Here is an 11,419-nt window from a genome sequence, read left to right on the forward strand (position 1 = left end):
TTTTTATCACCCCAAAAATTCTGACTGCATTGCTCCAGTACTTGCATGTCTGTAATTCAAGAACAATGAGAAAATAAAACTAATGAATCTGACTGATCCTATTCCCAGAAATGCTCTTCCTGGGTACCTCCCCTTCCTGCTGTTCACTCACCAGCACACCAGAGCCCATCCACTGCACACTCTCTACTGCCTTTCTTATTTTGTCCTCATCCGCTGTGTAACAGAGGCAGAAGGATACCTGCAGAATCCTGTGTGATGTCCCCAGGAGTTTCTCCTCTTGGATACTATTTCTGGTTCCATCTTTTTTTAGTCTGAATGATGCATCTGGATTCATATTAACAACAACATATATACAACACAAAAATAATCAGAGACTTATTTTTCTACTTTTCAGTCTCTAGTGATGAAATTTATCTTTTCAACCTAGAATATCCAGATTATCAATGCAGCTGTCATCCAGATTGCACTGTTAATTAGATTCCTGGAATATAACTAAGGAAGATGAAAAGCCTGAAGAGAGCAGTAGCACTTGCTTGAAATCTTTAAGATTACAATTCTTTACCACTTCTGTAGTTAGCGTGCCAATTGGTGTACTCCAAAAGTGACTGGAGCTACATCTGCTGCTAACTGCAGTTCTGTTATTGATACTCTTGCCCAAGTAGTAACTCACGTATTTTTTCAAGACTGCAATGGAAACATTTACACCATATAAATGGCAGAATCACACAAAAAAGCTATTTATGCTATGGTTTGAAATGAAGGCCTTGAGTTTACTGCTTTTATGCTCTGTGCTTTGCTAATGAAAAGAGGGTTGGATTTTTAAATATAATAATGAACCATTTTTTATTTGCATTTGTAAACTCACTATTATTACAAACGAGTGATTTGGTGACTACAAACCCATTTGTAGTATGCCTTAAAAAATTTACAATTATTAGCTGATTTCTTACCCATTAAGGAAGGGAGTAGTATTTGTAGATGTGTTTGTTGGCCATAAATAAAAACCTAAAAGGAACACTCACTGTGTCCGTTAGTGCACCACATCACACTCCCACATGCTGGAACAAGGTTGCATGTCAGGATCTGCCTGAGCTGTTCAGTTCACTCAGCTCCTAAGCAGTGGATGATTAGGACATTCCTGGGTTACATCTTGCAGGCAGTGAGTGGTTTTAGCTCCAGTAGTTATATAAACTCTTCAACAGAGATTTAACAAAATTTGTCTCTATTTAATATTTGAGTCAACAGAATATTCAGTTGAAAACAATGTTTTAATTAGAATAGCTTGGTAACTGAATGATTGAAGTCAGCTAGTGCTACTAGTTTACATTATCCCATTTCTGAGGAAAAAGACCAGAATGAAGGTGGATCACAAGCTCAGTTAACGAGACCGTGCTAATAAAGAAGCAAAATACACTGGGGATGTACACATGAATTAGCATATTTAAGACAAGAGATACTTCTCTATTTGGGCTATTTCATTTATCCAGTTTTAGACACCATATTTCACTTAAACTGTGAAACAGTTGAGAACAGTCCTGGGGAAAAAAATGGAAGGGTTGAGAAAATACATGAGTTAAGTCTCTGAATATGTAAACACTCTAAAGAGAAGGAAGCTGAACAGACCAAACTCAGAGAGAATTAGGTTTGACACAGTGAAAGAGTCTGTAATGGTTAGGTTACTCACGCACACTAACTGATAACCAGCGATGGTCATGAGAGCAAAACAGAAAGTGGCTGTCAGCAGAAACTACCTCTGCACTGTTTCTTAGAAATTCATGCTTGTCAAGGATCTTCCACTGAATAGCTGAACTACCCAGACCTCATTACTTTAGAAATAAAGGTGCCCTTTGCCTCCTAAATGTGAATTTATCAAACATGAGATAACCTTACATCTTTGTTTCAGTTTAGCCATCTAAGATAAAACCGTATCTAAAATGCTGGAGTACTTTCCCCACAATTTTTTTATGTCATAAATATATCTGATGCTGGTTTTCCTTCAGAGATTTTTTGTATTTCACTGTAATGAAAGGTTATATTACATGTGACTTGCACTTACTTCTTACCTGGACTTCATCTCTTCTTCATTTCAGCTTGAACCAGTTCTGAATGGCAGATATCAGCCCTGAAGATTGAAGAACCCTTTTAGCACCCAAAACAGAACAGTTATTTTAGGTAGACAAACTAGAGGCAGGAAGAGGCAGACAACAGTAGAAGAGTGAATGCATTACTGTTAACTCTGAGCATAATGAAGTGTATATAGTATATAAGGAAAGCTGTCCACCCAGAACCCCTGAGGACAAGAGAAATTATGTCAATATATTGACAAGAAACTATAATCCACCAAAAAGAAATTGGACATGAAAGTATCAGATACTCTACAAAAAAATTCTCCCATTCAATGGCAAAATTGCCTCTTCACAAGCCTTGAACCGTGGCACAAATACACTGAAAACCTGAGAAAAGCTTTCTTCCAGCTCAGAGTAGTACAAGTGGACTATGTGAAAGCAGCATCATCAGCTTGGGGTCAGCAGAAATGCTGACTTCTTTTTTCTCCAGAAATGAAACTCCACTGCTCAGCAGTTCTGGAGAAAGTTATCTATCTTTCCAGGGAAGTGCTCCAACACACAAGAAGGCTAAGATAGAAATAAGATGGGTAATTAATGGAAAGCAGTTAATAGTTTTCTCATTTTCATGCTAGTTGACTTTTCCCTTATTAATATACACACTGCTAAGTGAGAAACAGCCTTCTTGGTTTCTGTGTACCATTTTCACATTTTCCCTTTGTGTCTTCAGAATGCCCTTGTCAGCAGTCAGCTGATGTGCTGGGAAAAGGTGACCAATATCTACCCTACCCTCAAAGTAACATTAGGGTGCTATAGCTACTGTTGTGTGTCTCACCTGTTAAATCCCTTTCTGCATTGTAGGTCACTTGATTTAAAAATTACATTACTTTTCTCCACACAGTGCTTGGAACGCAGCTATTCCTTGGTAAAAGGTAGCACTGCAAAATCCATCCAATGTCTTTGCACAATATGCAAAAATTGAAATAAGGGTGTTCTGTACTATGACATCATGCTAATAAACATTTGACTGTCTTAATTTTACACTGGAGTATATTTTTATTGATTATTCATAACAACAAAGCTGTACCGACCTAGAGAATTGTAACTGGCTGGTTTTGACTGACTCAGAAAATGCAAGCAGCTGCCTCTTATCTCCTGTACACTGCTTGCAGCTGCACTCCCTTTCTGATCACTTACTCTCTAGCTTGATATAAATTAAAACCTGATTCCTACACTAGTAAAAAAAAAAATCCTGCAATTCCCACACACATCAGATGCTAGAAATCAAGTCTTCCTCTGTAATTATTTTATACCTGCACCCTTGTAAAAAGCCAAAATTGTAAGAAATATTTTTAGAAGAATATTTATTATTTAACCAGTTTATTTATTAACTTAAAAAACCACCTAATTTTCTCCCCAATTACTGAACGTCACTTCACTCCCTAACAAGGCACATCAAGCACCTCTGAAAAAAGTCCTGTGGTGACAGTTTTATGAATAAAGGAAAACATCAACAGGTAAAGATTGAGAAAAGCTCAGTCAGCAATACAGAAAAACATGAATTTAACTAAATGCTAACTGCAGACAGCAACACTGAGCTGGATGCAGACACCAGGTCTCCTCTAAAAGCTGCATATAACTTACCACTTGTAATAAAGATGCCCTTTAACTACCAATAAACATTTTTAATCGCAGCCATTCTGCTCAGCCCAGTTCGGTACCTTTGAGCTGTTCCCAGGTTCTCCATGCACACAGCTCCTGTCTAGATACTCTCTAGACAGTCAGGAACTGGACACACCTCAAGCCCTGAAGCTCAGCAGGAGCCAGACCCAGCCCCACTCTGACCCTAGAGCCACAAGGCTGCTGAAGCCCTGCTGATCCCTGGGCCAGGCTGGACACCCTGCTGACCCAGAGCACCTGCCTGCACACATGGCATGTAGGGACACCACTTACACTGAGCAGGGCTAACAGAGCCATCATCAGGGGTGAAGGGAAAAAAAGGAACAAAAAACAACTCCAAACTACCCCACACTTAAATGAAGGGTTCTGTGTCATGTTCGTAAGTGGAGTTGAGCACTGATTCACAGCTCTCATCAATACAGTCTTATCTCCATGTTTCTGCCCTGCCAGACTCTGCTGCTAATGCAAAGGAAACTGCTCTGTCACACCTGTTCACCAAATACCTGCCCACAAACACAGCAGGGTCACCATGGTTTTATGAACCAATAAAACTGTGCAGCCAAACCGTTTTTAACTATGCCTTATTAACTGCTTGGTAATGTCTCATCTGGGGAATTAAAACATGGAGCCAACACATCACCCTCCCACCTAACAGAGCTCCTATCAGCAAACACCCCACCAGAGTGACAGGGATGTGGGGAGGGCCATTCCAGGTGTACCTGGAGGGAGGGACAGCAGTGTCCCTGCAGAGCAGTGTGCCAGCTCCACACAAAACAGCCCTTGGACCAGCTGAGAGACCTTTGTGGTTTCTAATGCATGTGAACCTCTGGAAAAGCATCACTTTCAAAGAGTTTGATTGGATCAGATCAATCCATCAGCTTCAGTATTTCAAAAGTGGCTTTTTTCTCTGCAATAGCCCTGGCTTTATCAGGACTAAACTTTTAGTAGATAACCACTGACAACACTGCACATTATTGAACACCTTGACTGTGTTCATGCTTCAGATGCAGCTACTACAGTATATAAACCATTTTGTTATATGGCAAATACATAATATCCATTGCATATCTCATGGATCTCCCCAGCATACAACACAGGAATTTCTGCCTCTCTAACTCCTGCTGTGAGAGCACTTTGAACACACCTTCCCACACCAGCTGTCCTTGCAGAGCACAGACATTTAGTTTTGTTTCCCAGTGTAGTTTTAGTGCTTACCTCCAATATGTTCTTTATACAGCACCCCCATTACCTATGAAGTTCACAGAATTTCTTCATATTACAAGTTAGCCCCAAAACAGATGGAACAAGAGCTCAGATTTGACCTTCTCATCAACACAGGACTAAAGATATCCTGTAATTCCTGTTACATACTCTGCTGTACAACAGCACCAAAAATCACCAAAAAAAATGTTCCAACTGCAGAATGTGAGATACATGGTGAGGAAAAGGGAGAATTCCAAGTAGAGGAATTAAGTTCATAGTGCTTAACTGTGGAAATCCAGAAACAAGGCCCTTAAGCCCAGCCTTAAACAGCCACCAACAGCCATAAGCACTATCAGCTTCTCAGTAAGTGAAATACAGCTAAGGTGGGAGTCAAAGCAATCTCCAGCAATCTTTTGTTTAGAAGTACAACACTCACCCTGGCTACAAGTGTCTTTTGCTTTGAACTCCTGGGAAAATAATTTTTAATATGAACCACTTATCAGCTGATATACTGGTCACATGCATTACTTCTGAAGGGCTAAGCACTCCATAAGTGATTTTTTTCCAGAATTGCAAACAATAAATAAACCTAGACCACCAAAATTCTTCATCTCTGTATTTTTGGCATTTCATCAGCAAGATCTCAGAGCACAGAACTTCCACTATTCAACTGCCTGTGATGTGTTCTGATTTGGAATACCAAACTCAACACTGCAATTGTACTCTAAAATCCAGTCCTTAGTCTGCAAAGATGTCACATCTTTAAAGCATGTTAGTTTCCACATGCTTTTAAAACCTAACCCCACAATTTAAAAATTTAATTACCACCACTTGATTCTTATCTTGAATTGTAGAGCTTTGAATCAGAGATTCTCTTCCCTTCCAATATGCATTCCTAATTAATATAACTCTACTGCTGGACAATACAGTCCCCAATCACAAAGCCATTCCACACAGATCATGCAATGCATTCATCAGGACCCAAATTCTCTTTAGACAAGATGGAAAATAAATAGTAACATTTCTACTTCTTATAGATTTCTTGATGTGATTCCATAGTTTGTTTTTTTTTTTTCAGAGGAGAATGAACGATAAGAACAGAACATAATTTAGATTGATTTAACCAGCTAAAAATAGCATACACTGGAAAAAAAAAAAAGTCTTCAAGACAAATGCACTTAGGGACAGAATGCTTGTTTCCAGAGGTAAAAAGTATTTACATCTTGCACCTGGAGAACCTGTTCAAAGGAATCCTGCATCACATCTTTTCATTCACTTCACTTTACTGGAACAGAAGGGTCATTACCACTTTATGTATTTCAGAAACTAGAGAGGTATTTTAAGAACAAGGTAGTGCTAATGGTTACCAAGTGACACCTGTCTTACAAGTAGTTTACAGACATGGTGATTACTGAAACAGAAAATACAGGTGAAAACCATTATTTCCAACCACAGCCTAAATGGGTTGGAACACATTTTGCCTTCATGGTACTGAGTTCATCTTGATAACACGAGACCTGTGCAGCCCTTGCTGCCATCAACACCCTGCTGCAGAACAACTCAACATGTGCCCCCCCCAAATAGCAGCTAACTCACAGAGAAACAAACAGCCTTTTTAATAGCATGGACATCTTAATCAAAACATCAAATAGGCACTTCTCAAATATGCTGGTATTAAAAGAGAGGGGAAGACATGAACACTGTGATTATTATCAGATAAGCATTGGTCCCTACGCTTAGCTCAGCCCAGCTTCTCATTCTGGTTTATTCCAGGAGTGGTCATACAGAATAGTCCAATGTTCTGCACCAAAAGGCAAAAGAAAACAAATTTACAGCTCTTTTAAACAGAAAGCAAAAACTATTAGGGGATGACTCTGTGCAAATCCTCCACTTCAAGGTTCCACATATTCTTATGGATGGGGTTTTCAGAGAGATCTGTCATCTTTATTGCTCGAAGAACAGGCTCAGGACTGCAGGACCGCACCACACCCATCACCATTACATACTTCCCTAAAAAACAAATAAGCATTAAATTTAATTAACCTTTGTAATATCGCTTAAATTCATAAACCAAATTACTTTAAGCCAAGTAAACAGTGTAAATAGAAGATGCCAATACTAGTGTAAGAAAACTCAATTAATGAAGATCGCTTAGAACAAAATTTCAGAAAAGGCTTCATTATCTGCACAGCTACTTTTATGGCATAGGTAACTACATTTGCACATACAGTAAGAGCCCAATAAACACCAATTTGTCCTGCTGTGTAAGTGGATTGAGGATAGGTCAGAAGGCTGAATTTTTAAGCCATGTGCCGATTTTGTACCACAATTTCTGCAATTCTGCAGAATTCTGCATGTGAACTGACAGTTCTGGTGAAGGGAAAAGAAGGAAAGAAACCAGAAAAGATAAGTAGAAGAATCCCTCTCCTCGTTCAGGGCCTGCTGCGCGGGGCCGGGGCGGGCGGAGGGGATGTGCCGAACCCGCACGGGCAGGGAGAGCGAGGGCCCCGCACCCCGGTACCTGCGCTGAGGCACGGCCGGCCCTGCGGCACCTGCTCCACGCCCAGCACGGTGAAGGCGCCGCTGCCGTCCTGCAGCCGGGCCGAGCCGCCTTCGGCGCCGCGCCGCACCTCCAGCACGGTGCCCTGCATCCACACGGCCCGCAGCGACAGCGGCGCCCGACCCGCCGCCGCCCGCCGCAGCTGCCAGGAGCCGCCCGCGCCGCGCTCCGCCCGCCGCAGCTGCGCCGCCAGCACCTTCACCGGCGGGCCCGGCGCAGCGCCCGCCATGCTGAGGGCCGCCCCGGCCGCCTCAGGCCGCGCAGCCGCTGAGGGCGGCACCGCCCGGCCCGGCCCGGCCCGCCCCCGAGCCGCCACACGGCCTGGGCGCAATGGGAGAAGCCGAGCACGGCCGGGTCTGGGGGTGCAGAGCCCCCGAGGCCCCGCCTCTCACCTGGGTGTGCCCAGAACACGCCTCGTTCTCCCTGTTTGAGTGGAGGAGCGGCCGCTCTGCGAGCCGCTGGCAGTGTGAGCAGGCCCTGTGTGACAGCGCGGCGCGCTGCGGGTGCTGCTGGCCCCGGCGCACCCGCCGTGAGCGCTGCCCCTGCCCACCCCGCGCCCAGCCCGGCTCCTGCTCCGCACCCGCCCCGCACCCAGCCCGGCTCCTGCTCCGCACCCGCCCCGCACCCAGCCCGGCTCCTGCTCCGCACCCGCCCCGCACCCAGCCCGGCTCCTGCCCCGCACCCAGCCCGGCTCCTGCCCCGCTCCCAGCCCGGCTCCTGCCCCGCTCCCAGCCCGGCTCCCGGCCCGGCTCCCGGCCCGGCTCCCGGCCCGGCTCCTGCCCCGCACCCAGCCCGGCTCCTGCCCCGCTCCCAGCCCGGCTCCCGGCCCGCGCCCAGCCCCGCTCCCGGCCCGCGCCCAGCCCGGCTCCTGCCCCGCTCCCAGCCCCGCTCCCGGCCCGCGCCCAGCCCGGCTCCTGCCCCGCTCCCGCCCCGCGCCCAGCCCGGCTCCTGGCCCGCACCCAGCCCGAGCGCCGCGTCCACTCGCGGCTTGACGGGGCTGCTCCGCTTTCCTGGGAAAACAGGAAAACGCACATGCTGGTTTTGCCAGGAATTCTCTTCTGGGGAAACCCGGAGCACAATGCGCTGAAAGCATGGGCGGTTTTACGATGGGAGACTTTAACTCCAAGGCTTTTATGAATTTATTTACTGTCTGTTTATATTATAGACAGGCGAGCTCACTTTGCTGCAGTCTGGTATTCTTGAAATGTTACGGTTTCTTTTGCGGGGGTGGGTTGACATTTCATTTAGAAAATAAGCCAAGAAATAAGGTAATGAAGAAACAGGAGTATGGAAAAAGGAAGAATGAGGAAAACCAAAGGGATGGGTTCATTACTTTCACAAGTCCTATTACCTACAAAAATGCAGAATGGGTAAAAATATACTGACTGCAATCATTCTTCATTAGAAGAGCTTTTGTTCTCCATTAAAATAGGCAGTTACTTTATTTTAAAAATCTGGTTTTGTCCTGAGTAGCAAAATACATCAAACGACCATTTTTTTTCTACTCACCCATCATGTAGTGAATTATTTATTCAGTATTTTTTTTCCCAAAGATATTTTCTGTTTAGAGACATTCTGTAAATGGGACTGTATTCTTTTTATAGTGTAAGGAAGCAGTTAATTCTTTGTTACCACTTACAGTAAGAATAAAGCATGATATTGGTAATAACAATAAAAACACTGACATCTAAGCACAATACAGAACTGTGTAATCTGGCAATCAAATCATATGGTTTACAGGAATAGAAAGACATTAGATGGTTACTGTATATGAATGTAAGATTTGAGCGAGGCTCACTGGAGAATATATGTAATTTATGCCCTTAAGCTGCAGTCACTTGACAGCATCAATATTTAGTTTCACGTAAAAAAAATTAATTGTGCCAAATATTGATAGAAGTATTGTATTCCTATTTGTTACTGCATAATAGGAGGGTCTAATGCTTATTAAGCCATTAACTCTACAGATCAAGGCAAGATCCCTACAAGAGTGTAATCTTCAGGAGAGACTAAAAGGTCCCTTTTAAAAGATTTGCCTTCAAGAAACTGTGTTATAAAAAGGGCAAAAGCACTGGCAACCTGCATCAAGAAATAGATTTGGTTCCCTAAAGCAGAAAACCCTTATCTTTCAGTAAAATGCTAAATTATGCTGAATTATCTGCAAAGCTGTTCCCTAAGACCTGGTGCAGCTCAGCACAGACACATTCTGCAGCTGCAGGGAAAATGTCTGGGGCCTCAACAGACTGTTCTGGACATGACCCCACAGCAATCATCTTCTGATTTAAGGGTAGCAGAGGAAGCTCAGTACACAGTTGGAAAAAACACTACTGAGTTGGTGCTGCCAGGCTCTAAATTACACTGGATTAAACATTAGCAGATTTTTTTGAGAGCACACTTGATGAAAGAGTTTTGGTTTGCATGGATTAAAAAAAAAAAGGAATCAATCGTCTGCCTGCTACTACAATAGGCACCTCACTTCAAAGCAATCTTCAAGCACATTATTCCTCAGGCTGACATGCACATGAGACTATCACAGTATGGGCAAAAAAAAGGTCAAACTACACCAAGACAACACAGTCCAGATGAAAGCAGGAGTCAGGGCTCCCTCAGTTACAAGGGCTCCCTCAATTACACTGACAGTGTTTTGTTGGTGTGGTGCCAAGAGAGCTTAGAAGAGAATTTGACCCCAGATCTCTGTGAAAAGAGATTTCCAAAGAAGCAGCAACTTGAAATTTTCTGTCCAAGTCAGACCTTTTTGTGCTCCTGCTGACAGTACTACTTAAAATGGAAACAATTCCCTGCTTCTCTCCCTAATTTTGGTAAATTACAGAAGCAGAAAAATCCTTCTTTCCCTTTGCCAGGAAGTGTGATTTTTTACAGTCTTCCATCCTAACCCAAAAAAGTTTTTAAAAAATCCATCTCTCCAGTCCATTGGCCAATGTGTACAGAACAGGTTCTTCAATTTTATTTCTGTTTCTCTTTCCTAATACTGAGAAATTATGAACTGGATTTCAAACTTTTTTTTTTTTCCTAGGATTTGGAATCCAAGTAATCATGAGGGTTTTTTAAAAATTTATTCTTAGTCTTTTGTAAGCACTTGCTTTAGAAATAGAGCTAGCTGGGAGCTCCACAGCTGACTGCAAGAGAAGTCACAAAGTGTGGAGCTGAAAAAGATATGGATCATAATAGCTATGTCTGAATGGCCCACAAATATCCATAAAACAGATCCATAAAAAAACCTTGTCCCTGGCAGCCCAGAAACTCAGATTCAGAACTCAGAGGGATTCAAAAGAGGATTCCAAACTCAGAGATGTGATGGGGACAGGCCAACACCTGCTCTATTCTTCCATCTCCAGCAACAATGCCTGCCCACAGTCAGAGTAAACTGCAGAGATTTGACTGAGCCTTTAATATCCTTGCTCAGCAGAAAGAAGCAGCACATGGGAGCTCAGGATTACAGAAGAAAACTGTGAAAACCATCCTTTAAGATAATGCATTACTCTGGAAGTGAGGGGTCTAAGACTGTCTTCCTTTCTCTGGTATTCATATGAAACTTCACTAAAGGTCACCTTTTAACACATACAGTGTTGGGTTTGACCTTCAAGAGATCTGGCCTAATTTAGATTTATTATCTTACATTGCACACATAACAATATAACACAAACACAAGAATATAAAATTTAGTTGTTCCTGGTGTTAGTTTTGCATTACATAAAAGATGCAATGTGGACATGCTGACTGAAGTCTTCATCCTTCAAGGTATTTTTTAGACTATCTCATCACCACTGGACTTTATTAATGATTTGAAATTAATAGATCAATTAGTTGGAATTAATGGGTTGGAAGTCAGTTGTATTTACATCCCTAACATCAGCTGCTTGTAATTTATGCTTTGGGACAGAGCAGTCTGGCA

The 11,419-nt window shown here is 43.0% G+C and overlaps 2 protein-coding genes across 4 annotated transcripts in view; one reads left to right on the top strand and one right to left on the bottom strand.

Annotated features, from left to right (window-relative positions):
- LOC306809324 (uncharacterized protein) overlaps positions 1-11,419 on the top strand; it is a 303,319-nt gene that overhangs the window by 72,131 nt on the left and 219,769 nt on the right. For 2 of the 3 annotated variants that reach the window (XM_079320710.1, XM_079320713.1), the window contains one exon: positions 2,091-3,104. The exons of the other annotated variant lie outside the window; for it this stretch is intronic. In XM_079320710.1, coding sequence (XP_079176836.1) covers positions 2,091-2,106 — 16 coding nt within the window. In that variant the 3' untranslated portion in view covers positions 2,107-3,104. Of the gene's footprint in view, positions 1-2,090; positions 3,105-11,419 lie in introns of those variants that run through there. 3 annotated transcript variants of the gene reach the window in all.
- On the bottom strand, positions 6,547-7,813 carry RMI2 (RecQ mediated genome instability 2). Its single transcript, XM_079321199.1, has 2 exons — positions 7,468-7,813; positions 6,547-6,956 (listed from the first exon to the last, which is right to left on the bottom strand). Exons 1-2 carry the CDS (start codon positions 7,733-7,735, stop codon positions 6,808-6,810), a joined length of 417 nt encoding a protein of 138 aa, XP_079177325.1. The 5' UTR covers positions 7,736-7,813; the 3' UTR covers positions 6,547-6,807.

The sequence above is a fragment of the Erithacus rubecula genome, assembly GCF_903797595.1.
Source record: "Erithacus rubecula genome assembly, chromosome: 17".
Classification (NCBI taxonomy): domain Eukaryota; kingdom Metazoa; phylum Chordata; class Aves; order Passeriformes; family Muscicapidae; genus Erithacus; species Erithacus rubecula.

Coding starts and splice junctions, on each gene's coding strand:
- RMI2 (XM_079321199.1), bottom strand. CDS start 7,735: ATGGCGGGCGCTGCGCCGGGCCCGCCGGTGAAGGTGCTGGCGGCGCAG. Junction 6,957..7,467: donor CCGGCCGTGCCTCAGCGCAG/GTACCGGGGTGC, acceptor TTTGTTTTTTAG/GGAAGTATGTAATGGTGATG.